The 24,888-nt window shown below is 48.1% G+C and overlaps 1 protein-coding gene across 2 annotated transcripts in view; it reads left to right on the plus strand.

The window, feature by feature from the left end:
• The first annotated feature begins 1,043 nt into the window (after positions 1-1,043).
• Positions 1,044-24,888, plus strand: part of Faxdc2 (fatty acid hydroxylase domain containing 2) — a 28,043-nt gene continuing 4,198 nt past the window's right edge. For both annotated transcript variants that reach the window (XM_041664907.1, XM_041664906.1), the window contains exons 1-5: positions 1,044-1,165; positions 14,733-14,780; positions 17,185-17,276; positions 17,370-17,473; positions 20,156-20,277. In XM_041664907.1, the coding sequence (XP_041520841.1) occupies positions 14,733-14,780; positions 17,185-17,276; positions 17,370-17,473; positions 20,156-20,277 (366 nt within the window). In that variant the 5' untranslated portion in view covers positions 1,044-1,165. The remainder of the gene's footprint in view (positions 1,166-14,732; positions 14,781-17,184; positions 17,277-17,369; positions 17,474-20,155; positions 20,278-24,888) is intronic.

Genomic DNA, 24,888 nt, shown 5'->3' on the forward strand with positions numbered 1-24,888 from the left:
GAAGTAAGAGGATCAGGAATTCAAGACTGGCTTTGACTTCTTTGTAAGTCTGAGGCCAGCCTGGGCTACTTAAGGCTGAAGAAATCCCTCAGAGGTTACAAGTACTTCCTGCTCTTGTAGAAGACCAGAATTCAGTTCCCAGCATCCACATGGAGCAGCTCACAACAACCTGTAAATCCAGTTCTGTGGGATAAGACGCCCTCTTGTGGCCTCTGGAGGTACCTGCAGTCAAGTGCTGTACATACAGACAAGTAGACACACAGATATACAGCAGGTAAGTTTAAAAAAGAAACTAAAGGGGCTGGAGAGATGGCTCAGTGGTTAAGAGCATTGCCTGCTCTTCCAGAGGTCCTGAGTTCAATTCCCGGCAACCACATGGTGGCTCACAACCATCTGTAATGAGGTCTGGTGCCCTCTTCTGGCCAGCAGACATACACAGAGACAGAATATTGTATGCATAATAAATAAATAAATAAATAAATATTTTAAAAAAAATAAAATTAAAAAAATAAAAAAATAAAAAAAAATAAAAAAGAAACTAAAGGTGGGAGCTACCACACCCACCTTTAATCCCAGCACTTAGGAGGCAGAGGCCACAAAGCGAGTTCCAGGACAGAAACAAACAAAAAATTAAGTACATACACTATGTATTTCTACATATTTTTAAAAGAGGGAGGAAGAAGGGAGGGAGAAGGGACTAAAGCGAATCGGTCAGACCTCTGATCTGAAGAACCTTTGGATAACTGTGTGCCATCGTCTACTACCCACACCTTTGCCTCAGCCTGTCTTCCGTGTGTTAACATGTTCTAAAATTGGAGAAGGCAAAAAAAAAAAAAAAAAAGTGCAATGGGGAGCAGAGTCTGGACCCGTGCCCTGTTTCCTTGCGCTGTCCTCTCTCATTAAGGACGTGTCCTTCCAAAAGAAAGACATCTGTTTCCAGCCCACGCAGACCTAAACTTTTTCTCATCACGTGCCTGGCCAGAGCCAGTCGGCAGCCCTGTAATGCGATCACCAGGGCCAGCCTCCCGACCCACCCAAGCAGAGCGGGGTGACAATAAGGTTAGCCTACTGAGCTACGCAGCAGCCACAGAAAAACAGAAAAGCGTTCTATAGGCTAGACCTGTGGCTTGGAGACAGAGACGCTTGGGAACGGCCCTTTGCAGAGGTGAGCAGGGAACTGTTGGGAGGGGACTATTTGGGAAAGCCAGGATACATCACATCCCGCTCTGCCATCAGCCTGTCCTCTCCCCCTCCTCTGCAGGTGAAGTGTGCCTGGGCTGTTCCCTACCTGTACCTCAGAGTCAGCACCTCCTACCAATGTCTGCACCTTCCGTCTCCTCCCTAATGTTGCTTTTCTCAAAACTGACGTAGTTCTAATGAACCGGGGCTACTTCCAAAGCTGCTAGGGGAACAGCTCCCAAAAGGGAAGTGAAACTGGAAGAGACTGCAGGGAGACAAGCCTCGTCCTAGAAAGACGCGGCGAACTGCCACACTCTTGAGTCTCTGGAAGGATGCGTGGGCTGTGAGCTGGTCAGCCAGGTCAAGGCGCCTTCAGTGCAACAGTGGCATCAAGTTTAGGACGGATGATCAGAACGTCCGATAGTCCGAAGGAAGGACTCCCACCAAAGCCGCTGGCGAGAGATGGAACAGCGGAGAAGTGCTTTGCAGAGGGATGTGTGTGTGTGTGTGTGTCCTAGGTGCTTAAGCCAGGAGAGACAGGATGCTGCTGCGTGAGAGTTGCTGTCAGTTTTTCTTGCAATTCCAAACAGATGTCACTGGCTGCTACAGATCAAGTCAATTTGATAAAATAAATGCCAAGAGGGTCTCCTGCTGCCTTTACCCAGCAAGTCACTAGCAGGAAGGAAGGGCATAGAAGTGCTCACCCACAAGCCCCGGGGCCTTCTGGGAGCCAAAAACAAAACAAAAAAATACTTTTCTTACTTGGGGCCCTGTGTTCATTTATTCAGCAAGTGCGTCCTGAATGCGGGCTGGATGCCCAGCTTGTGTTTGGTGCTTTGACACCACTACAGACACAGCAGGCATACACTGGCTGTTGGTGATATTTTTTTAATCATACAAGGGATAGAACTCAGGATCTTCCCGATGCTAAACCAATGCTCTACAGTCAAGCCACAGCCGTTTTTCTTTTCTTTCTTTTTTTTTTCATTTAGTTTTATTTTGAGACAAGGTTTTGCCAAGTTGTCCAGTATGACTATGAACTGTGATCTTCCTGCTTTGGGATCCAAAGTAGGTGGATTCCAGAGGTACACAACCACACCCAGCTGGCCAGACATTCTTAAAGGACACTGCCCAAGGCGAGTCTCACCTTCCAGAGAGCGCTTCAACTCCTCTCTTCAATATCAGCCACCTTTTCCTCTAGCTCTTCTCAGACCAGGGCTGCTGTTGCTCTTGTGAGCCCTCTTCTGCAGAAGTGCTCACCTAGGCTGCTGCTCCTGAGGCCGGTGACTGGCCAGGAGACCCTCTTGACTGGCTGGCTCTTCTCTGGGATGCAAACAGCCTGCACAGAGGCTGGGAGTTGGCACAGCGCCATGTCAGTTGCTGGTTCTCTCATCGCCCCATTTGCGAAACAGAATTTTTTTTCCTTTTTTAAATATTTATTTATTTATTCATTATGTACACAATATTCTGTCTGTATGTCTGCAGGCCAGAAGAGGGCACCAGACCTTATTACAGATGGTTGTGAGCCACCATGTGGTTGCCGGGAATTGAACTCAGGACCTTTGGAAGAGCAGGCAGTGCTCTTAACCACTGAGCCATCTCTCCAGCCCGAAACAGAATTTCTTAAAGATCATGCAGCCTGAGAGAAAATGTTAAGAAGCTTGGCTTCCACTAGAGCCTTGTAGGGTTTGCAGTGAATCACTTTAAAAACCATTTCTGGCCAAGCAGTGGTGGGGCACGCCTTTAATCCTAGCACTCGGGAGGCAGAAGCAGGCAGATCTCTGTGAGTTCGAGGCCAGCCTAGTCTACAAGAGCTAGTTCCAGATCAAGCCAGGACTACACAGAGAATGCTACCTCAAGTCATTCCTGTACAGAGTTTCTACGCAGTTCAAATTCGGCCCTCTACAGATGTTGACTGTTTTTTTTGTTGTTGTTTGGTTGTTTGTTTTGCTTTGTTTTCTGAGACAGGGTCTTACTGGCAGTACGAGCCTCAAACTCATTAGGCAAGGCTACCTTTGAACCTGACTCCTGCCCCGCCCTACCACACCCAGCTTGTTTTTGTTCTATAACACGAGATGCCAGTCCTGCCTGACCTGGAACTTACTGGATAGCCCAGGCTAGTCTGAAACTCTTCCAGTCTTCCCACCTCAGCCTCCCTTGAGGTATGAGGTATGATTTTGTTGAGACTGTTATTGCTTTGTTTTATTTTGTTATTGCCTGTAAGAGTAAGTTATTAGGCCCGGTGTGATGACACACACCTGTGACCCCGGCACTCAGGATGAGGTTGGCCTGGGCTACGAGGAGCCTATTGCAAAGACAAAACTGGATGCGGTGCTGTGCATCCATGATCCCAGCACTCATAAGTGGAGGCAGAGGAGTCAGTTCAAGACCTGGGCTGTCACTGCACCTCTCCAGAGGAAGGGACAGAAGGAACAGGACAGGCCCCTGGGGGAACAGGACGGGCCCCTGGGGGCCAGCCCACAAGCAGTCCTCGGTTGTCCTTCTAGTTTTCTGTTTGTTTATTTTAATATTTATTCACCTTTGTTTTATGTGTATGGGTATTTATTTAGGCTGCATGTATGTTCGTGTACCACGTGTATGCCTGGTGCCTTTGCGGACCAGAAGAGGGAATTGAATCCCCCGGGACTAGAATTAGATGTTTGTGTTATGAGCCCTTGCTGCTCTTGCAGAGGACCTGAGCTCTGTAGCACCCACATCAGACAGCTTCAGAGGAATCCAACGCCCTCTTCTGGCCTCCACAGGCATTATTTTCACATAAGGAAACCACGCACCCATACATATATGTAATTAAAAATAAAAAGAAAGTCTAGTGTAGTGGGGCACGCCTTTAATCCCTTAATCTCAGCACTTGAGAGGCAGAGGCAGGCAGTTTGAGGCCAGCCTGGTTCTTGTCTACAGAGCAAGTTCCAAGACAGCCATGACTACACAGAGAAACTCCATCTTGAATACAAACAAACAAAAAGTGTAAAAACGATTAAAATAAGAGACGTAAAACTTAGAACTTACTTGATTAGTAAAGGCGCTCACAGTTGAGCCCGACAGTCCTAGTTTCGACCCCAGAATCCGCAAGGTAGAAGGAGAGAACTGACTCCGAAAGTTGCCCTCTGACCTCCACGTGTGCGCTGTGGCCTGCACGTGCACGCGCGCGCGCGCGCACACACACACACACACACACACACACAAATATGTTAGTTAGAATGTAATAGAGCATTTTAATATAGATGATATCCACTTACACAGGACAGCACACACCATAACTACATAAGCCATGCTGCAGGGAGACCACTCTGTGGGCAGAAAGAAAGATTTATTGGGGATCAAACGGGGCAGAGGGAAAAACAAAAGGCTGATAAGGCAAGGTGGTTTATGCAAGTCATTTAGCAGGGTGGGGATCTGAGCTGCTTACAGAGGTAGCTGACCTTTGGGGGAAGGTTAAGGTTAACACTTCCCTGGAGGATTAAGGGTGGTTCCTAGCAAACAGGTGTTAAGTTGGGAGCACAGCCCCCAGCCCCTGGCATTCATCCCAGCCTCCCTGGCCTGGGAGTTGCTTTGCTCCAAATCCGAGCATGCCAGCCAGGTCCTGACCCCTCCGAGAGCATCTTAATAAAAAGATGGGCATTTTGATTTGGTTTGATTTGACCTAATTGGATTTCTTGCACCGGTGGAGCTGCCCTTTTGTTATTATTTTTACTTAACAATAGAAGCCCCTTAAAATATCTGTTTTTAGCCGGGCGGTGGTGACGCACGCCTGTAATCCCAGCACTTGGGAGGCAGAGACAGGTGGATCTCTGTGAGTTCAAGGCCAGCCTGGTCTACCAAGGGAGTTCCAGGACAGGCTCCAAAGCTACAGAGAAACCCTGTCTCAAAAAACCAAAAAAAAAAAAAAAAAAAAAAAATCTGTTTTTGGAAGCCAGGTGTTGGCGCACGCCTTTAATCCCAGCACTTGGGAGGCAGAGGCAGGGGGATCTCAGAGTTCAAGGCCATCCTGGTCAGCTAGGGCTGCACAGAGAAACCCTGGGGGGGGGGCTGTTCTTCTAGTAAACAGAAACCTCCCTTTAGGCTTGGCAATCATTTGTTTACATTATCATCACCCCAGCTAGTCCTTAGATTCTTAAGACATAATTTTTCTAAATTGAGTTTGTCTGTTTGTTTGTTTGTTTAAATTAGCCAGCACAGCTCCCACCATCTGCTCTCTACACACCAATGCTAAAAGTATTAAATTTGGAAAAATTGCAAGCCTAGTTCTCTAGAATCATCTTGGCCGGGTGGTGGTCCCACGCACTTGCCTTTAACTAATCCCAGTACTCGGGTAGGAGAAGCGAGTGGACGTCTGTGAGTTCAAGGTCAGCCTGGTCTACAAGAGCGAGTTCCGGGACAGGCACCAAAGCTGCTACAGAGAAACCTTGTCTCAAAAAACAAAAAACAAAAAACAAAAAAAAAAAAAAGCGAGTTCCTGGACAGGCTCCTAAGCTACTCAGAGAAACCCTGTCTCTAAAAACCAATACCAGAAACCTCAGTTTTTAGTGCATATTATTGTGCCTTGTCCTCTCTTTCCAGAACTTGTCCTATACCCTAAATGGTGCTCACTCTTCTAAACACTGTGTTGGGAAAAGTTAGATAATACTATTTTGTAAATTATGAACAAGGAATGTCTTTCTTTTCTTTAAATTTAAAGGGTTTTGCTTATCCCAGACCTCAAACCTGATAAGCCACCCCTGACCTTGAAGGTCTTTTGTTTGTTTTATCTTTGTTTTTGTTTTTCCAATTTGGTTTGTGTTTTTGAAACAGGGTTTCTCCACGAAGCTCTGGTTGTCCTGGAACTCACTCTGTAGACTAGGCTGGTCTCACACTCTGCCTCCCAAGTGCTTGCCACACCCTGGCTTGTTTTTTTTTTTTTTGGTTTTTCAAGACAGGGTTTCTCTGTGGTTTTGGAGCCTGTCCTGGAACTAGCTCTTGTAGACCAGGCTGGTCTCGAACTCACAGAGATCCGCCTGCCTCTGCCTCCCAAGTGCTGGGATTAAAGGCGTGCGCCACCACCGCCCGGCCTGTTTTTTTTTTTTTTGTTTGTTTTTAATGTGTATTTGAGGGGGTGTGCAGGAGGACAACCTTGTGTGTCCATCTCATCTTCTACCTTGTGAGACACAGGGTCTCTCTTGTCTTTCAGCATTGTATGTGTACCCCAGGCTGGCTTCTGGGGATTTCACTGTCCCTCCCTGTCTCCAGGGCTGCAGATGTGCACTGTTGTGTCTGGCTTTTAGGTGAATTCTAGCGATCTGAATTCAGGTCGATACATTTGAGCAGCAAGCAGTTTGCCGGCTGAACCTAAACTTGTGATCCTCCTGCCTCTGCTTCCTAAGTGCTGGGATTATAGACATTTGCCACTACACCCAATATACACAATACCAGGGCTGGAATACAGGATTTAAGGCCCTCAACCCCTGAACACACAACATTGCTTGACACACAACACACCAGCCCTGACACACAACATTGCTTGAACAAAATGATGAACACGCTAGAGAAGCATGCTCTTTGCTAACGCAACACACACTAGTGCATTGCTCATGGCCAGCAGGCCTGTCTCCCGCGCACCTTTCAGTACGGGACATTCACCCTTGCCTTCAAGAAGTTCTATACTTGGTCAGATGGTATGATAAACACTGAATTCAAGTTCTGCCACTAAATCTCTGTCAAATTGGAGTCCAACTTGGATCTTCTTGGGCTTCTACTGGATCCCTAATCCATGTGATCACCAGGAAAAGGATCAGATGAGATGCAGGGGCTACCAAAGACAGAGTAGTACATCAAAGCATTCTTTTTTTTTTTAAATATTTATTTATTTGTTATGTATACAATATTCTGTCTGTGTGTATGCCTGCAGGCCAGAAGAGGGCACCAGACCCCATTACAGATGGTTGTGAGCCACCATGTGGTTGCTGGGAATTGAACTCAGGACCTTTGGAAGAGCAGGCAATGCTCTTAACCTCTGAGCCATCTCTCCAGCCCCCATCAAAGCATTCTTTAGGAGGGATGGTAGACTTGAACACTCTAAAGACTGCAGTGCCAGAGAGACCACTGTGCTGATGGATATTTTTAGTCAGGCTTTGTTTCTATTTCTTAAAGTCTTCAGACAGGTGGACAGGGGCTGTTTCCTGACCAGGTGATTGGCAGGCCCCATTTGGATTAACTCTTATTTATTTGTTTGTTTTTCAAGACAGGGTTTCTCTGTGTAGCTTTGGAGCCTGTCCTGGAACTAGCTCTTGTAGTCTCTTGTAGTCCAGGCTGGCTCCAAACTCACAGAGATCACCTGCCTCTGCCACCCTAGTGCTGGGATTAAAGGCATGCACCACCACCACATGGCAATAAATTTTTTTTTAACTTAAAAGTAAAGAAAAATAATTTAGCCATCAAGAAGAAGAGAGGAAACATTTTAAAAAAGAGATGTTGCTGGTTATGGTGGCATATTCCTTTAATCCCAGCACTCAGGAGGCAGAGGCAGGAGAATCTCTGTGAGTTCCAGGTCACATAGAGCTACATAGTTAAGCCTATCTCAAAAAAAAAAAAACAAAGAAAGAAAAAGAAAGAAAGAAGAAAAGAAAATTTTAAATATTTATAAATATTATAATTTTATTTGTCAAAATTCCTCAATTGAACTGAATTGTTTTTTTTTAAATATTTATTTATTTAGTATACAATGTTCTGTCTGTATGCCTACAGACCAGAAGAGGGCGCCAGATCTCATTACAGATGGTTGTGAGCCACCATGTGGTTGCTGGGAACTGAACTCAGGACCTTTGGAAGAACAGGCAATGCTCTTAACCACTGAGCCATCTCTCCAGCCCTTGAACTAAATTGTTGACAAACAATGTAAAGGCATTCTGTGTTTGAGGGCCCCCAGCTTCCTTCCTTCCCTGGGAGCCTGTCCCTAGAAACTTTCTCTGCCCTCATAAAATGAAAATTTGTCTGTACCAGGCAGAGTAGGGTTCAGGAAGCAAAGTGCTTGACATAAATACCATGAACTATGCCTCATCCATAGGGACTCTGGTACCAAGGACTCTGGTACCCGGTCACCACCGCCAGCAACAGTTCATGAGCACATTGGCATAGCTCAACAAAAACCAGCACGTTAGGAAACCCTTGCAGGTTGGTAGATAAACTCCACTGCTCTCATAGCCCAGGGCCTTCCCACACAGGAGGAAAGCCTTAGCCCTTTGTCCTGAAGTGTGTCTGCCCGAGTCCAGCCTCAGCACTTCTTCTTCCCTCTCTCCCAGCAGTGCCTGGTTCCCCAAACTCAGCTCTGCCTCTTAAATGACCATAGCTGCCACAGCCCCAGGGATGGGGGTCTCAGTAGCCATCAGCACCCCAGAGAGTCTGCTTCTATCCAAATGTAATTTAGGCCCTGTGATAACCTCTCCCCTAGGTCCTTCCTTCTGTTTTCCCCATCTCGGAACCACCATCCTCGCAAATGATGGTGTCAACTTTGATAGATTCCATCTGGGGGAGACCCTGGGACTTGTCTTCCTGTTTGGGCTTTTTTTTAAACCAAACATAGTGGTCTCCAGTTCATCCCATCCCTCTTACTGAGAATGATAGGGTTCTCCTTGTCTCGGTTTTGATTTGTCCACTCCCTATTGACGAACAATTAAGTTGTCCCTTCCTTCCTTCTCTCCTTCCTTGTGAGTGGAATAGTGGAGATTAAATTCAGGATCTCATATATAGGAGAAATGCTCTGTTATAGAGCTGCACCCCACACTCCCTTTATTTTTTTTTTTAAAAAACATTGCTTTTTTCTAGAATAAAATCATTTTATTTTAATTAACTCACAAATAAAACACTACACAGCTGGCTCAAAGAAGCCAAATACTTGGACATTCCAACTCTACAAATCTCAGTGACTCCCAAACAGTGGCACTGCCTTCCATGGCCACTGAAGCAACGGAGCTGTTACTAATGAGGTTTGGTTTGCGCTCACACTTCCGCTACCAATCAATCAGGCTCCTACCCTAAAGGAACTTGTCCATCAGAGCTTCCCTTCCATTTCTTCAGTTTGACAGAAGGTTTCCGTTCCCGGCTAACCTTGCATCTGAAAGTCTACGCTGCCTCAGCACCCCGTTGAAACCAAGTCCTTGCAGATTGCTGCTCTGCCAGCCAGGCTCCCTGGTAAGGGATGTCAGGCTTTCTGGGTTCAGCATCACTGCCACTCCAGAGGTTCAAGACTCACTATGCCTGGCTCGTTTTTTATATAAAGAATTTCGTATAAGAGATTGATTATGTTAGAGAACAAAAACATCTGAAGAAGTGCAATGGAGGCATGCATGCGGTGCAGACTATACATGAAGGAAAACACTGGTGCATCTAAGATAAATTTATAATAATAAGAAGCGCACTCACAGACACACATCATACAGACACACAAAAAATATATACGTTAAAAAAAAAACTGGAGGGACTGAGCGATGGCTCAACAGTTAAAAGCACTGACTGCTCTTGGAGAGGACCTGGGTTTGGTTCCCAGCACACACACCCATGGTGGCTCACAACCGTCCCTAATTCCAGTTCCAGGGAATCTGACACACTCTTCTACACTACATGGGCACCGGACATACAAAATATTCATACACATAAAACAATCTTAAAAGATATTTAAAAAAAACAAACTGGATTTCAGTTGCATCCCACGAAAAGCTTCCAGAGAGGAGAGCTGTGTCCTCAGAGTGCGCTGTATCTCCATGGAAACTGAAAATGTCAGGAAGGAATATCTCCAATGGTAGTTACCACATTCACACAGCTGAATCTTACATCTGTCTTGTAAGGTCTCCTGTAGCTTTAGCTGCCAACAAACTCCCTAAGTAACTGAAGATGACCTTGAACTACCAATCCTCCTGCCTCCACCTCCCAGGTGCAAACCCAGGGCTTCCAGCATGCTAGGTGAGCACTCTACCCACTCGGCTACACTACCCCCTTTAAATCTTGACTGAAGCCATAGATGGGGCCTGGCTAAAGCTCAGACTCCACTGTATACACTAAAACCCAGTCTGGGTCACTCGAGGCAGTACACACACGTAACCCCAGTGCTCGGGAGGCTGAAGCCAGAGAGAGTTTGAAGCAAGCCATCTGAAGGAACCAGCTCTCTGTGGGCTTGGAGGCATATGCCTAAGGGTGGGGAGAACCCTGGGCACTCAAGGGCTTCTGCCCCCTCAGCAGTTTCTTAGCACCGGTCCACTCTTTTTAAGTCATTTATTTATTTTTTTTTTTTTTTGGTTTTTTGAGACAGGGTTTCTCTGTGGCTTTGGAGCCTGTCCTGGAACTAGTTCTGTAGACCAGGCTGGTCTCGAATTCACAGAGATCCGCCTGCCTCTGCCTCCCGAGTGCTTTTAAATCATTTATTAATTCATCATTTTTTGAAAAAGATTTATGGGAGCTCAGATGTTAAGAGCACTGGCTACTCTTCCAGAGGAGCTGAGTTCAATTCCCAGCAACCACATGGCGGCTCACAACCATCCGTAATGAGATATCGTACCCTCTTCTGGCCTGCAGGCAGAACACTGTATACACAATAAATAAAGAAATCTTTAAAAAAGAAGGAAAGCTTGAAAAAGGTTTGTTTGCTTTTAATTATTTGCTTCTCTGTGGGCATGCATGCCCACAGGCGTGGGAGGATCAGAAGAAGGCTCCTCCAGTGCCGGAGTTGCAGGCCCCTGTGCCAGCAAGCTCTGGCTGGACAGCTCAGTCATCTCTTCAGCCCCAGTTTTCAATATTTGCTTGTTTGTTTACTTATTTGTTTATTGGTTTTTCGAGACAGGCTTTACCAGTAGCTATGGAGCCAGTCCTGGAACTCACTCTATAGACCAGGCTGGCCTTGAACTCACAGAGGTCCACTTGCCTCTGCCTCCTGCCTCTGTTGGGATTAAAGGTGTGTGCCACCACTGCCCAGAAGTTTTTAATTTTTTGAGACAGAGTTTTACTGTGTCCAGGCTGGCATGGAATTCACTATGCAGACCAGACTGTCCTTGACACTGACCCTCAGTCTCTCAAGTGTTGGGAAGACAGGTGCGTCTCACCTAGCCACTAGCTTGACTCTTCTGAAGGAGATTTTTGGAAAGAATGGGCCTCTACGCCTAAATTGAAGGTTGGCCTTGGTCCACACCTCCAGGATTTGCCACAGCCCCCTCAGTCTGCAGTGAGTCCTTCACAAAAGCTTCCGGAAGGTGTGGATGAACTCTGGAAGGTCAAAGGCCATAGCTCACAAGCTCTTGGTAAAGATAATGGCGCTGATTAGCTGGGGAGGATGTTGAGGGAAGACTCTGACTTCCCTGTGTGGTGTTGCAAGAGTCCTGGAAGCTCAAAGAACAAACACTCCAAACCTACCTCCCGCCTCCTCCAGAGTGAGAGGGTCATCCTGTCTGTGTTGGTCATCTCATACTGCCTGACAGCACCAGAGAGAAAACTGTGAGCCAGGGCTATGCTGCAGCAGCCATCTGGACACCGACCCCCACCCGGCAGCTTGAAGTGTTTGTCACGAGACTCAGTCCAGAAGTTCCCACACTCCTGCCGCCCTGCGCTTCACTTTTTCAGATGCCCAGGCAGCAAACTATGGGGCTGGGAAGGACCTACCTTACTCAGAGACCTGGTGGGGTGTGAAGGGAGTTTCTCTGACCTTCCCTGTTCATTTGGGGACAGGACCAGACTAGGGTAGAATCACAGAGCCTTCTCAGGTCAACAGAAAAAAAAAAAAAAAAAACCCAGTGATTTAAAGGAAAAACGCCTGGGTGGGCGATGTGGTTCAGATAGAGAGGGCTCACCTATCAAGCATGAAACCCTGCGTTTGACCCCAACACTGCACAAACTAAGGGTGGTGGCTTCTGCCTGGAATCCCAGTCCAAGGGTGACAAAGGCAGGAGGAACAGAAGTTCAAGGTTTGTTTAGTGCTGTCTCAAGCTACTAAAGCCCTGCCTCAAAAGCCTCGCTTCACATTCCTGCTAGACGCCAGTTTGTTGACGTGATGGCCAGATGCATCTACCTCAGCTTTGGACCAAGGCTTCAGTCCTGGAGTGCCATTGAAGAGGGTCCCCAAGGCTTCCTGTGGCATAGATACGACTCTGCAAGGTCCTATCACCAGCTCCCTCATCCCTGCATGGCACCTTCAGGAGAGCTCCCCAATGGGCGGCGGATAAACAGCCCAGAAGCCTACCCCACGTCAAGCATCCTCGTTGCCCTTTGTCTAGGTTCCTCCCCCTTGTTCCACTTTGGGTTAGGAGACCTGAAATCCCTGCAGCTGGGTATGGCTCCAGACAACAGGGTGGGCACTGGGTTGAGGGGTGACCTATTCCTCTGGGCTGGTCTGCTAGCCTTGTGAATCAGACCGTGCTGATTCAGAGACGAGACAAGGAGAAATGGCTCCCTAGTTTTTGGCGAGAGTTGGCGTGTGAGCAAGTGTGTATATATGACTGTGGAGTCCGCGGTTGAAGTTGGGTGTCTTCCTCAACCGCTCTTCACCTTATTATTACTGTGTAGCCTGGCTGCCTCCCAATATTGTAATTAAAAGTTAAAGGCGTACACCACCATGCCAGACTATCCACCTTTGTTTTTGAAGCAGAATCACTCAGGATTCTTCTGATTCAGTTAGACTGGCCGCCCGGCCAATGAGCCCCAGGTGTCCGTTTGTCCTTGCCACCCCAGCACTGAGAGGACAACTGTGTACCATCACACCTGGGTCCAACTGAAACTTTCTTACAAGCTGGGCCGTGGTGGTGCACACCTTTAATCCCAGCACTTGGGAAGCAGAGGCAGGTGGATCTCTGTGAGTTCAAGGCCAGCCTGGTAGACAGAAGAGTGAGTTCTAGGATGGCCTGGGCTATACAGAGAAATCTAGTTTCAAAAAAAAAAAATTGCATTAAAAAAAAAGCCGGGTGGTGGTGGCATACACCTTTAGTCCCAGCATAGCGGAGGCAGAAGGAGGCAGATCTGTGAGTTCGAGACCAGCCTGGTTGACAGGCACCAAGGCTACAGAGAAACCTTGTCTCAAAAATACAAAAAAAAAAAAAAACCCAAAAAAAACCCCGAAAACAAAACAAAACTTTCTTACTCTGGGCTCTGGGGGCTGGAGAGATGGCTCAGCGGTTAAGAGCACTGGCTGCTCTTCCAAAGGTCCTGAGTTCAATTCCCAGCAACCACATGGTGGCTCACAACCATCTGTAATGAGATCTGGTGCCCTCTCTGGTGTGAAGGCACACATGCAGACAGATCACTGTATATATAATAAATAAATGAATAAATCTTTAAAAATAAGCAAACAAAACTCTCTTCCTCTGAACCCCGGGATTACAGTTATTCCTGCATTGCCTTGCCTACTGTTGGGGTTGAAAATCAGAGCTTCCTAAGTACTACACGCCTGTGCCTGTCACTAAGCCAGCCTCGTGTTCCATTTTCACAGTAGCTGTCCTAGCCAGTGTGAGGTGACAGCTCTGTCATAAAACAAACAGGATAGTCATTAGCCAGGCTGGGGGCAAATCATGGCAGGCAGGCACCAGACCTTGAGGGCCTCTCGCATGCCCTCACAGTTCCAGGCTGACCCCTCCCAGAGAACGGTGACTCCTAGTCAGCTACTGAGAAGAACGCCTGTGCACTCCTAATTAAAGAGAATAGGGGCTGGAGAGATGGCTCAGAGGTTAAGAGCACTGACTGCTCTTCCAGAGGTCCTGAGTTCAATTCCCAGCAACCACATGGTGGCTTACAGCCATCTATAATGAGACCTGGCGCCCCCTTCTGGCTTGCAGGCACACGTGGAAGGAATGCTATACACATAATATAATAAATAAATAAATAAATAAATAAGAGAATAAAACAACCAAGAAGTGCAATCAAGAGAAAGGGCAGGGCTGGAGAGGTGGCTCGGTCGATAAGAGTGGTCCTCACTTTCAAGAGGCCCCAGAAACCATTCTTTGTCCCACACTGACCTGTAGCTCCACCTCCAGTTACTCTGTGAGGCGCCCTCTCCAGGTCTCCACAGGGACCCGCACTCATGTGCAGTACCTATGACAGAAAAAAAACCCCACCTACACGTAATCTAATGTATGATTGTTTTGCCTGCAAACACACACACACACACACACACACACGCACGCACGCACACACGCACGCACGTATGCACTGCATGCATGCCTGATACCTAAGGAGGCCAGAAGAGGGCACCAGATCTCTTGGAACTGGAGTTACAGATGGGTTTGAACCATCATGTGGGTGCTGAGAACTGAACCTGGGTCTTCTGCAAGAGCAACCAGGGCTCTCCGCTGCTGAGCCATCTCTTCCAGCCCCTCAAATCAGTTCTGAATGAAGCTCTGCCTTTGCTGCTGGATATTGTCACATTCTTTGTCTCTGCCCCTTCCTTTCTGGAATTTTCCTAGCTATTTACTGTTTATTTTCCCAGCATAAATTTTAGGATCAGTTTGTCTGGTGCCAGCCTTGTCTTCTTCCACTGCCCCCTCTTCAGTGGCATGTGATAAGGACTCCAAAACATGTTCTTTATTTTCCAGATGACAGGAGATATGGAAAGCCCAAGATGCCACGAGAAGTCCAACCAGGTAGGCACGTGCTCTCCCACTGTGCTGGTTAAAGGGAGCGCCTCCCCAGGGCTCCATTGTCTCCCATTCCCTTTTGTTCTTTGAGATAAAATCCTTTTACAGAGCCCTGGCTGGCCTCGAACTAGCTTTGTAAACCAGGCTGACCCCAGACTCAAAGATCTGCCTGCTCTGTCTCTGCTGTGATGAAAGGCGTGTGCCACCACCATCTGGCTCTATGATGTTTCCTAACACTTCAGGGCTTAAGGGATGGCTGCTCCAATGTGATGTTCTCATTTTAGTGCTCAGGAGAGAGCACCAGGCTCCAGCGTCCTTTACACACGGTACTCAGTTCTGTGTATCTGTGCATGAACATGTGTGTGTGTGTGTGTGTGTGTGTGTGTGTGTGTGTGAGAGAGAGAGAGAGAGAGAGAGAGAGAGAGAGAGAGAGTGCTGAAAAGGCCACAGCCTCCAACACTGATCCTCTGCTCTCTGCCTCAGCCCTGAGCTTTGGAACCGGCCATTTGTTCAACTGCTGTAGAAATAACAGAGCTGCTGTGCAGAGAGGTGGAGGGACCTTCCTTGACCCAGCCCAGCTCTGCACTGCTCCCTGCACCCCAAGGGGACCGTTGACCTTTATCTGCCTTGCTGCAGAGAAAGGAAACGCACCTGAAAGAATCCAACCCTGTACATCGAATTTAGCCTTTCTTCTGATTTTTTAAAGGATTTCTTTTATTCTGTATGTCTGAGTATGTGCCACCATGCCCAGCTCTGAAATTCAACTTCCATTGACTAAGTCAATTTATTGAATCCAAAAGTTTAAGAATCCCACAACTGGCTGGGTAGTAGTGGCGCACGCCTTTAATCTAAGCACTTGAGAAGCAGAAGCTGGTAGATCTCTGTAAGTTCGAGGCCAGCCTGGTTTTCATAGGGAGTTCCAGGCCAGCAAGAGGTATATAATGAGACCCTATCTCAAAAAACAAAAGAACCCAAAAAACAAACAAGCAAAAAAACCCAAATAAACAAACAAACAAAAAGATAGATTCCCCTAACAATCCAGAAAGTTGCTGAATTGTCCTCAGAACACATAAGGGACTCACTGGAATAATCCAAAGAAGCTTGTCAAAGTTAGGGTGATGAGTGTCAGAATACAAGTCTTGGGCTGGGGAGATGTCTTGGTCAGTAAAGTACTTGCCATGTAAACATGAGGACCTGAGTTCAATCCCCAGAAGGGATGTAAAAGTTGGGTACCACAGCATGTATTTGTAATCCCAGCTCTGAGGAGGTAAACAAAGTCTGAGACCTCGGGCTCGCTGGCCAGTCAGCCAAGCCTCATCAGTGAGCTTCAGGTCCCAGGGAAAAGTTTCTGTTGCAAAAGACAAGGTGAACAGCTCCTGTGGATCAGTACCCAAGGTTGGCATCTGGTGTGTGCGTATGTATACACACACACACACACACAGAGAGAGAGAGAGAAAGAGAGAGAGAGAGAGAGAGAGAGAGAGAGAGAGAGAGATCTGATTAAAAGGGAGACAAGAGAGCACTTTCCTGAGTCTGGCCCTGACGGGCATGTGTACCCTCACTGGCCATGAAGAGGACTTTATCTTTTGATGGAGAGTAGAATGGACAGGGCAAAGAGCTGACTTGAAGATTCAGGTTTCCGGGAATGGACCAACAGAAACCATATGCCCCTCAGGTCTTACCCTGGTAGAAGGTAGAGTCCTCTTAGGTCAACTTCCTCAACGCTCCATACCTGCCCTATTGATTAGCTGGAGTGAGGCCACATCATAGGACCTACTGCCTCCATTATGTCCTCTGTTTTTGTTGTTTTTTGAGACAAGGTTTCTCTATGTCCTCTGAAGGAATATAAGGAGAGCTCAGCTAGGTTTAGGAGGAGTGTGGTGTGACATTTGTCATTCATGTCTACTGTGTAAAAGGGATGTGGGTGTCCCACTGCGAGAGGCCCGAGACCCTGCTATTTGCTCTTGGTGCCTTCTGTGACCTCTAGTTAAGAGAATTTTTTGGAGATTCTGTAAGAGATGAGTGGTTGTCTAGGCAAACCTTGAATTCTTGACCTTCCTGCCTCCACCTCCCAAGAGCTGGGATTACAGTTGTGTGCCACCATACCTGACTATATTGAAAAGGGACACACTGAGTGGCTCTTTCCCTTTGCCAAGAGGTCTGATGACATACACATGGCACAGCTGTTAAATGCCTTTCCTATCCAGATCTGGGCGGCAACATTGCTCAACAGTTTCTCTGGAGTTGGGGCAATCCTATTTCCTCCCCCAGTCTAAGAGTTCTGGTTTTCACAAACACACTCAGATACAGCCCAGGGCCATTAGGTGGGAAGGACCTTCCACCAACGGAGAAAGGTCATCAAGCTGCTCCTAGCAGGAGCCGACAGGCCTGACATGCTCCACTCCTGCAGGAGGGACACATCTGGGGCTCCATGAGGAGGACGGCTCTCATCCTGGGCTCTGGGCTGCTCTTGTCTGTAGCCTTCTGGAACTCAGTCACATGGTAAGTGTGCCCCAGATCTTTGGGGTGAAAGGCGCGGCATGAACGAGCTGGCTTTCCAGTCTTCCCGGACATGTAAATGTTTTTCCTTCCAAGGCATCTTCAGAGATTTTGGGGTGCTTCTGGCTACTTTTGGCAGACCCAGTGGGAGAAACTGCTGTCCACATTTGAAGGCAACGAGTGGCTCTTATTCTTTATAGGTGAGGTTGCAGCCCGAAGGCTGCGTGTGTTGTACTCCACTATTGTTCTTTCCCACACTACTCTATTATCATTTATTGCTACTGTTGTTATATCATTATCATATTTACTTCACCTGCATGTGGAGGGCAGAGAACAACTTGCAGGAGTTGGTTCTCTCCTTCTACCATGTGGTCCTGGGAGATGAACTCAGGTTGTCAGGCTTGCCGCAAGCGCCTTGACCTGCTGCTTTATCTTATGGGCCCCGTCTGGAAATGTCGCACTGGCTGTTCTGGAACTCAATTTGTAGACCAGGCTACCTCTGAACTCACAGAGATCCTCCTGCCTCTGTTTCCTGGGTGCTAGAATTGCAGCACACAACACTATCTACCCAATCTGCTGTTTTAACCAAGGTTTTTGCTGAATGCTTGTAGCCATCTAGTCACACGAGCAAGGCCTTAATATTCTAAGGTGCCGGCTCTGTTCTGTCACGTGAAAGACTCTTCCTTAGTTCACTGCCTACTAATGGACATTTTGGCTACTTTAGGTGTTTCCTTGCGATTAAAAAAAATACTATAGCCGGGCGGTGGTGGCGCACGCCTTTAATCCCAGCACTCGGGAGGCAGAGGCAGGTGGATCTCTGTGAGTTCGAGACCAGCCTGGTCTACAAGAGCTAGTTCCAGGACAGGCTCCAAAACCACAGAGAAACCCTGTCTTGAAAAACCAAAAAAAAAAAAAAATACTATATTTAGCCAGGTGGTGGTGGCGCACGCCTTTAATCCCAGCACTCGGGAAGCAGAGGCAGGCGGATCTCTGTGAGTTTGAGGCCAGCCTGATCTACAAGAGCTAGTTCCAGGATAGGCTCCAAAAGCTACAGAGAAACCCTGTCAAGAAAAACCAAAAATGAAAAAACAAAACCAAAAATCAAAAAACATAAATCAAACTATTTACTTACTTTATATGTGTGCGTGCGTGCCTCATGCGTGCACCATGCTCATACAGGAGCTGGGAGGTTTACTTACTTTGTGTGTGTGTGATCATGCGTGCCTCATGTGTGTCTGTGCACCATGTTCATACAGGACCTGGGAGGTCAGAAGAAGGTATTGATTTCCCTGGAACTGGAGTTACAAATGGTTGTGAGCCACCATGTGGGGAGTGGCAATTGAACCTCGGTCCTCTAGAAGAGCAACCAGTGATCTTAACTGCTAAGCTCCCCCCTCTCTTGCCCCCAGATTTTCCTGTGACTTTGATTTTTTGAGACAGGGTTTCTTTGTGTAGCCCTGGCTGTCCTGGAATTCGCTTGTACACCAGGCTGACCTTGAACTCACAGAGATCCGCCCACCTCTGGGATTACAGGCCTGCACCACACTGCCCGGCTTTTCTTGTTATTCCTGAAGATCATGTATCAGCATGTCTATGCATAACCCTTCGTGTATTTGCATTCTATCTCTTTCTTTTTCACTTCAAAGTCTTCCCAACTATCCCGCAGAATGAGTCTACCAGTGGTCTTCTCACCCTGGCCAAGTCCTTCCTATATCCCTCCTACCCCAGGGGAAGGAAAGCACTAGAGGAAGGGGACAGAGACAGAGCTCAGCGGAAGTGTCTGTCCTTCAGGAGTCCCAATCCAAGAAGAGGCCACAGCAGTTAGGCAGTTCCACTGTGTCCCTTGGGTGACTGCTGGAGGGGAAGACGAAAGACTTGAGAATGTGGGAGGTGAAACAGAGGCAGACAAATGTGTCTTCGTCGGTGTTTTCTTAATTTTTACTTATTATTATTGTGTGTGATGTGGGCGGGGACATGCACATGCCACAGTCCGTATGCGGAGGTCAGAGGACAAATCAGGCTTATCTAGCAAGAGCTTTACCCACTAAGCCACCCAGGTCTATGTTTCTTCTTCTTGGCATAGGGTTTCATGTATCCCAGGATGTCCAAGAATGGCCCTTGAGCTTCCGAGCCTCCTGCCTTCGATCAGTATTTTCTAAAACTGTTTTTTTTTGAGACAGGGTTTCTCTGTGTAAACAGTCCTGGAACTCACTCTGTAGACCAGGCTGTCCTCAAACTCATAGAGATCCACCTGCCTCTGCCTCCCAGTTGCTGGGATTAACGGCATGCGCCACCACAGCCCGGCTTCTAGAATATTTTATAGAGCATCAGCACTGGGGACAATGGATCGGGCAAATCGCTTCAGCGTCCAAATAGCAACACGTGTGAGAACAAAAGGACGCACCAGCAGTAACTGTGCTGAGAGGGTACAGCAGAAACACTTGTTATCCCAGCAGCACTGACGCAGGGGGATTGCCATGAGTTTGGGGTCTGTCTGGACTATACAAGAGTTTCAAACTAAACTAGGATAGAGTAAGACCGTGTCTCAAAACAAGTAAAAAACAAAACCCCAAAGCCCAGGTATGTACACACTTTTAATCCCAGTATTTGAGAGGCAGAGGCAGGGGAGAAATCTATTATAATAGAGTTCAAAGTCAGCCTGGACTATGCAGTGAGACCCTGTCTCAAACACACACACACACACACACAAAGGAGGGGGAAGCACACAGAGACACACGGACAGACAAGACAGAACAGATAGTGACTTTTCCAGGTTCCATAGCTGGGACAGTCACCAGGCAGGGGACAGGTCCATTCAGGGGTTCATTCAGTTCCACTGTGTGACCTGGGGCTGCTCTAACTCCCTCTGCTCCCTGCCTCAGGGGCCGCCCTCGTGCCTGCACTGTGTTTCTGGGGCTTCAATGGCCTTCTACTGGTGGTGGACACAACAGGGAAACCCACCTTCATCTCCCGCTACCGCATCCAACTGGGCAAGAATGAGCCGGTAAGTGACACTGCAGCTCTGAGTGCTGAGAACACAGGAACCAGTCAGGGCAAGACAAAGACTTACCTTAGAGGCAACCCTAATCCAGAAGGTTAAAGAGAAGGAAGCTGGGTGTGTGTGCATGCTTGGTAGGTAGAGTGCTTGTCTAGCCCAGGAACAGCCCTGGGTTCCATCACCAATGCACACTTGTATGTGTGCAGCTACAATCCAAGCATTCAGGGAAGTGGACGCAGGAGGATTAGAAATTCAAGGTCGTCCTTGGCTACATAGGAAGTCTGAAGGTACCAAGGTACATGAGACCCTGTCTACAAGAAAAGGCCAGTGACATGGTACAGCAAGTAAGGGCATCTCCTGCCAAGCCCGAAGACCTAAGCTTGATCCCTGGAATTCCACAGTGTCAGAAGAGAACCAGCTTCATTTATTCTGGGCTCAGAGGCACCTACATGCACATTCGCACACACACACACACGCAAAAAAATATCAAATGGAAAGGCCACTCAGCCAGTAGCCAGTCTAGACCAATGTCCTGGTCTCCTTATTCCCACCACAGGCTGTTTAATGATACCGAGCTTAGCATATTAGGAAAAGGAATGACTGCCTCCACCTGGACTGGGCTGTCTCCGAGATGCCAGCAGCACTTTACCCAGGGCAGTGAGACCATGGATCTGAAACCAGACACCTACTGTCCCAAGGGAGTCATCCCCAGGGTGGCTGGGGATGGTGCAGATTCTGGGTGTATAAGGTGGTCGTTTTAGCAAATCCTTTATTTTGTTTAATGTTTTTTTGAGACTGGGTCTCCGTGTAGCCCTGGTTGTCCTGGAACTCACTATATAGACCAGGCTGGCCTTGAACTCAGAGATCTGCCTGCCTCTGCCTCACGAGAGCTGGGATTAAAGGCATGAGCCACCATCATCCAAGGCAACCAGTATAGTGTGTGTTGTCAAGACAACCCCAGTAAGGCAGGAACAGCCCCAGCACTTGCTCACTGTAGGGGTTCAATCACCACACTGCAGTCTGGACCAGCCTTCCCCGTGTTCTGACAACCTGCAGAGACGATCTTACATAACAGGGCAGAGGCTGATTCTGAAAACAAACTGTTCCCTCAGCCCCACCCAAACCCTGTCCTGGCAGTTGGCTCTTAATCTGCCCAGGTGCCCGGTGAGTCACTTCTGCTCTCAAGGCAGTCTGCCCAGCCTGGCACCAAAGGCAGTAGGGTTGAAAGGAGTCCTGATGGAGTCCTCTGAAGTGGTCTCCTCCTGAGATGGCAGCTGCCAGAAAGCTGGGAGGGCTTCCTGCAGCCCACTCTGGCAGAACAGACTGGAGCCCTCTGTGTCCGTATTAGTAGGCCTGCCGTCTCCAAAGCAGCCACCACTGACTCATGCCTTCATCTTTGAGGCTGAGCACTGTGAACACTGACCGTCATGTCAGATAAGGCTTTGCCATGGGCCCTGGGTAGGACATGAGATGGACCAGAACTTCTTTCTTCTCTCCTACCCCAAACAAGGCTGGCCTCCAACTTGCAATACAGCTGATGATGGTAACTCCTGATCTTCCTTCCACCACCTCACCGGGTTATCCTGCACCCAGGGCTCCAAGGATACTCCAAGGGAAGGCACTCTACCCGCTGACACGCATCTCAGCCCCACCCTGGGCCTTTCTAGCTCCAGGGCTCCAACGGATCCTCCCCAATCTACAGCTCTGAATGTCACGCGGCAGTGACAGGAGAGCAGTAGGCTGGGCTGGAGGTGGGGGAACCGGTCAAGTTTTAACTTTCCAGGCTCCAGAGGCAGGGAGAGCTCAACCTATCACTCCAAGGCCAGCACAGCTGTTTCAGACTTTCTGAGGACACTTCAGGAAGGACCTTGGGAAAGTCTAGTCTCTGGCTAGCTGTAGGAGGTGCTCTTCTCTTTTTCTTGTCCCATCTTTTTTTTTTGGGGGGGGGGTTCTCAAGACAGGGTTCTCTGTGTAACAGTCCTGGTTATCCTAGAACTTGCTTTGTAGACCAGGCTGGCCTTGAATTCACTGAGATCTAACTGCCTGTGCCCCCCAAGAGTGCACCACCACCACTGGGCTCAGAGGTGCCGACTTAACAGGATCCCAGGAACAGATGACAGAGGGAGCTGAGGGTGGCAGGCATTCCTAGGATCCCAGCCTGCTCAGAGACACCCCTATCTCCTCCTTGTCTATGGACACCTCTGCCCTCCCAACTCCTCCTTCCTAGTCTGGACTCCACTGTACTGAGGAAATGGAATGAAACCACATGCCCAGATCCCATAGCGCTGAGTCTCACGCTCTGTCCTGGGTTGTGCCTGCCATGTGTCCTAGCTCCTGTCCTTTTTGACCCAGGAAATGGCTTCAGCATTCTTCCCTCTTTTTTTTTTTTTTTTGTTTTTTTTGAGACAGGGTTTCTCTGTGGTTTTGGAGCCTGTCCTGGAACTAGCTCTTGTAGACCAGGCTGGTCTCAAACTCACAGAGATCCGCCTGCCTCTGCCTCCCAAGTGCTGGGATTAAAGGCGTGCGCCACCACCGCCCGGCCATTCTTCCCTCTTTCTTACTACTCTGTCTCTCTCCCAACCCAGTTTATTTTTTCTCTGCATTATCACATAAATGCTTTGCTTGTTCCAACTCTAAAATTAAAACACAAACCTTGGCTGGGTGTGTTGACACACACCTAGAATCCCAGCATCTGAGTGGGAGGCAGGAAAATCGATTTTTAAAAATATGTACGGGTGCTTTGCCTGCTGTATGTCTGTGTACCACACATACCCAGAGTTCAGGACAGGTTATCGGATTGATAGTCTGGAGCTGCCACATGCATGGAGGAAATCAAACAGGGTCCTCTGTAAAAACAGTGTCCCTTACTACTCAGTCTTTTCCCCAGCCCCGGCCACACTTCCAAAAATACACAATGCCACCTGTTTTGCTCCCCACTGAGGGCAAGCACTCTGATAGATCCATCTACACACTCAGAGCTGTCTATACCGCCCCAGTCTACACACTCAGAGCTGTCTATACCGCCCCAGTCTACACACTCAGAGCTGTCTATACCGCCCCAGTCTACACACTCAGAGCTGTCTATACTATCCCCAGTCTACACACTCAGAGCTGTCTATACTATCCCCAGCCTACACACTCAGAGCTGTCTATACCACCCCAGTCTACACACTCAGAGCTGTCTATACCGCCCCAGTCTACATACTCAGAGCTGTCTATACCGCCCCAGTCTACACACTCAGAGCTGTCTATACCGCCCCAGCCTACACACTCAGAGCTGTCTATACTATCCCCAGTCTACACACTCAGAGCTGTCTATACTATCCCCAGCCTACACACTCAGAGCTGTCTATACTATCCCAGTCTACACACTCAGAGCTGTCTATACTATCCCCAGCCTACACACTCAGAGCTGTCTATACCGCCCCAGTCTACACACTCAGAGCTGTCTATACCGCCCCAGTCTACACAGAGCTGTCTATACTATCCCCAGTCTACACACTCAGAGCTGTCTATACCGCCCCAGTCTACACACTCAGAGCTGTCTATACTATCCCCAGCCTACACACTCAGAGCTGTCTATACTACCCCAGTCTACACACTCAGAGCTGTCTATACCGCCCCAGTCTACACACTCAGAGCTGTCTATACTATCCCCAGCCTACACACTCAGAGCTGTCTATACTACCCCAGTCTACACACTCAGAGCTGTCTATACCGCCCCAGTCTACACAGAGCTGTCTATACCGCCCCAGTCTACACAGAGCTGTCTATACTGCCCCAGTCTACACACTCAGAGCTGTCTATACCGCCCCAGTCTACACACTCAGAGCTGTCTATACCGCCCCAGTCATCTTTGCAGCCCCTCAACTAGCTATGCAGTCTCTGTCCTTCCTCTTGGCTGTTTTTTTTTTCCCAAGCATTTAATAGTAAGAGTTTTAAACAGAGAGAAATGTAGGAAAAATATAGACTCATCTACATAGTTCAGAGTCAACCATTTAAACTGTATAACTTTCTCCAAATTGTTCCAAGTTTGAGACAATGGATGACTATTTTTTCTAGTCTTCTGCTGCCTCATTCCTGTTTCTGTCAGCCCAATTCTCAGGTCATATACTCCCAACAGTGATCCTGCAGACACCAGGGCACTAGGTGGAGGCTGCCAGTTAGGCAGACAATCCAAAGCAACCATTTAGTCTTTTCTCCTGGGACAAGTTTGTCATCTGCTCAGCCTCTCTGGGTTGGCCACAAGTAGAGCGAGCTGAGGTTGGGGACCAGCCCATGCTGTCCTCACACCCATGCAGATGCCTTGTTCCCTTTGTGAAGCTCGGCAGTCCAGCTAGCTCTGAGGTCACATAGACCTCTTCTGGAACGCTTCAAGATGGCTGAGCCTGTTGGGCAGTGGTGGCACACGCCTTTAACCCCAACACTCAGGAGGCAGAGACAGGTGGATCTCTATGAGTTTGAAGTCTTGAAATACAAACAAGAAAAAAAACAAACGGCCGAGCCCACCATCGCTGCTTATCTCTCCGTGTTTAACTGGTATTTGTTTCATTGTCCCTGTAGAGCAAGCACAGCACTAGGTGTTCTGTGGGCCAGAACTCAGCAGTGGTGGACCCT

Source organism: Microtus oregoni, unplaced genomic scaffold, assembly GCF_018167655.1.
Source record: "Microtus oregoni isolate MIOR12 unplaced genomic scaffold, Mior012 000015F_ref0000493, whole genome shotgun sequence".
NCBI classification, from domain to species: Eukaryota; Metazoa; Chordata; class Mammalia; order Rodentia; family Cricetidae; genus Microtus; species Microtus oregoni.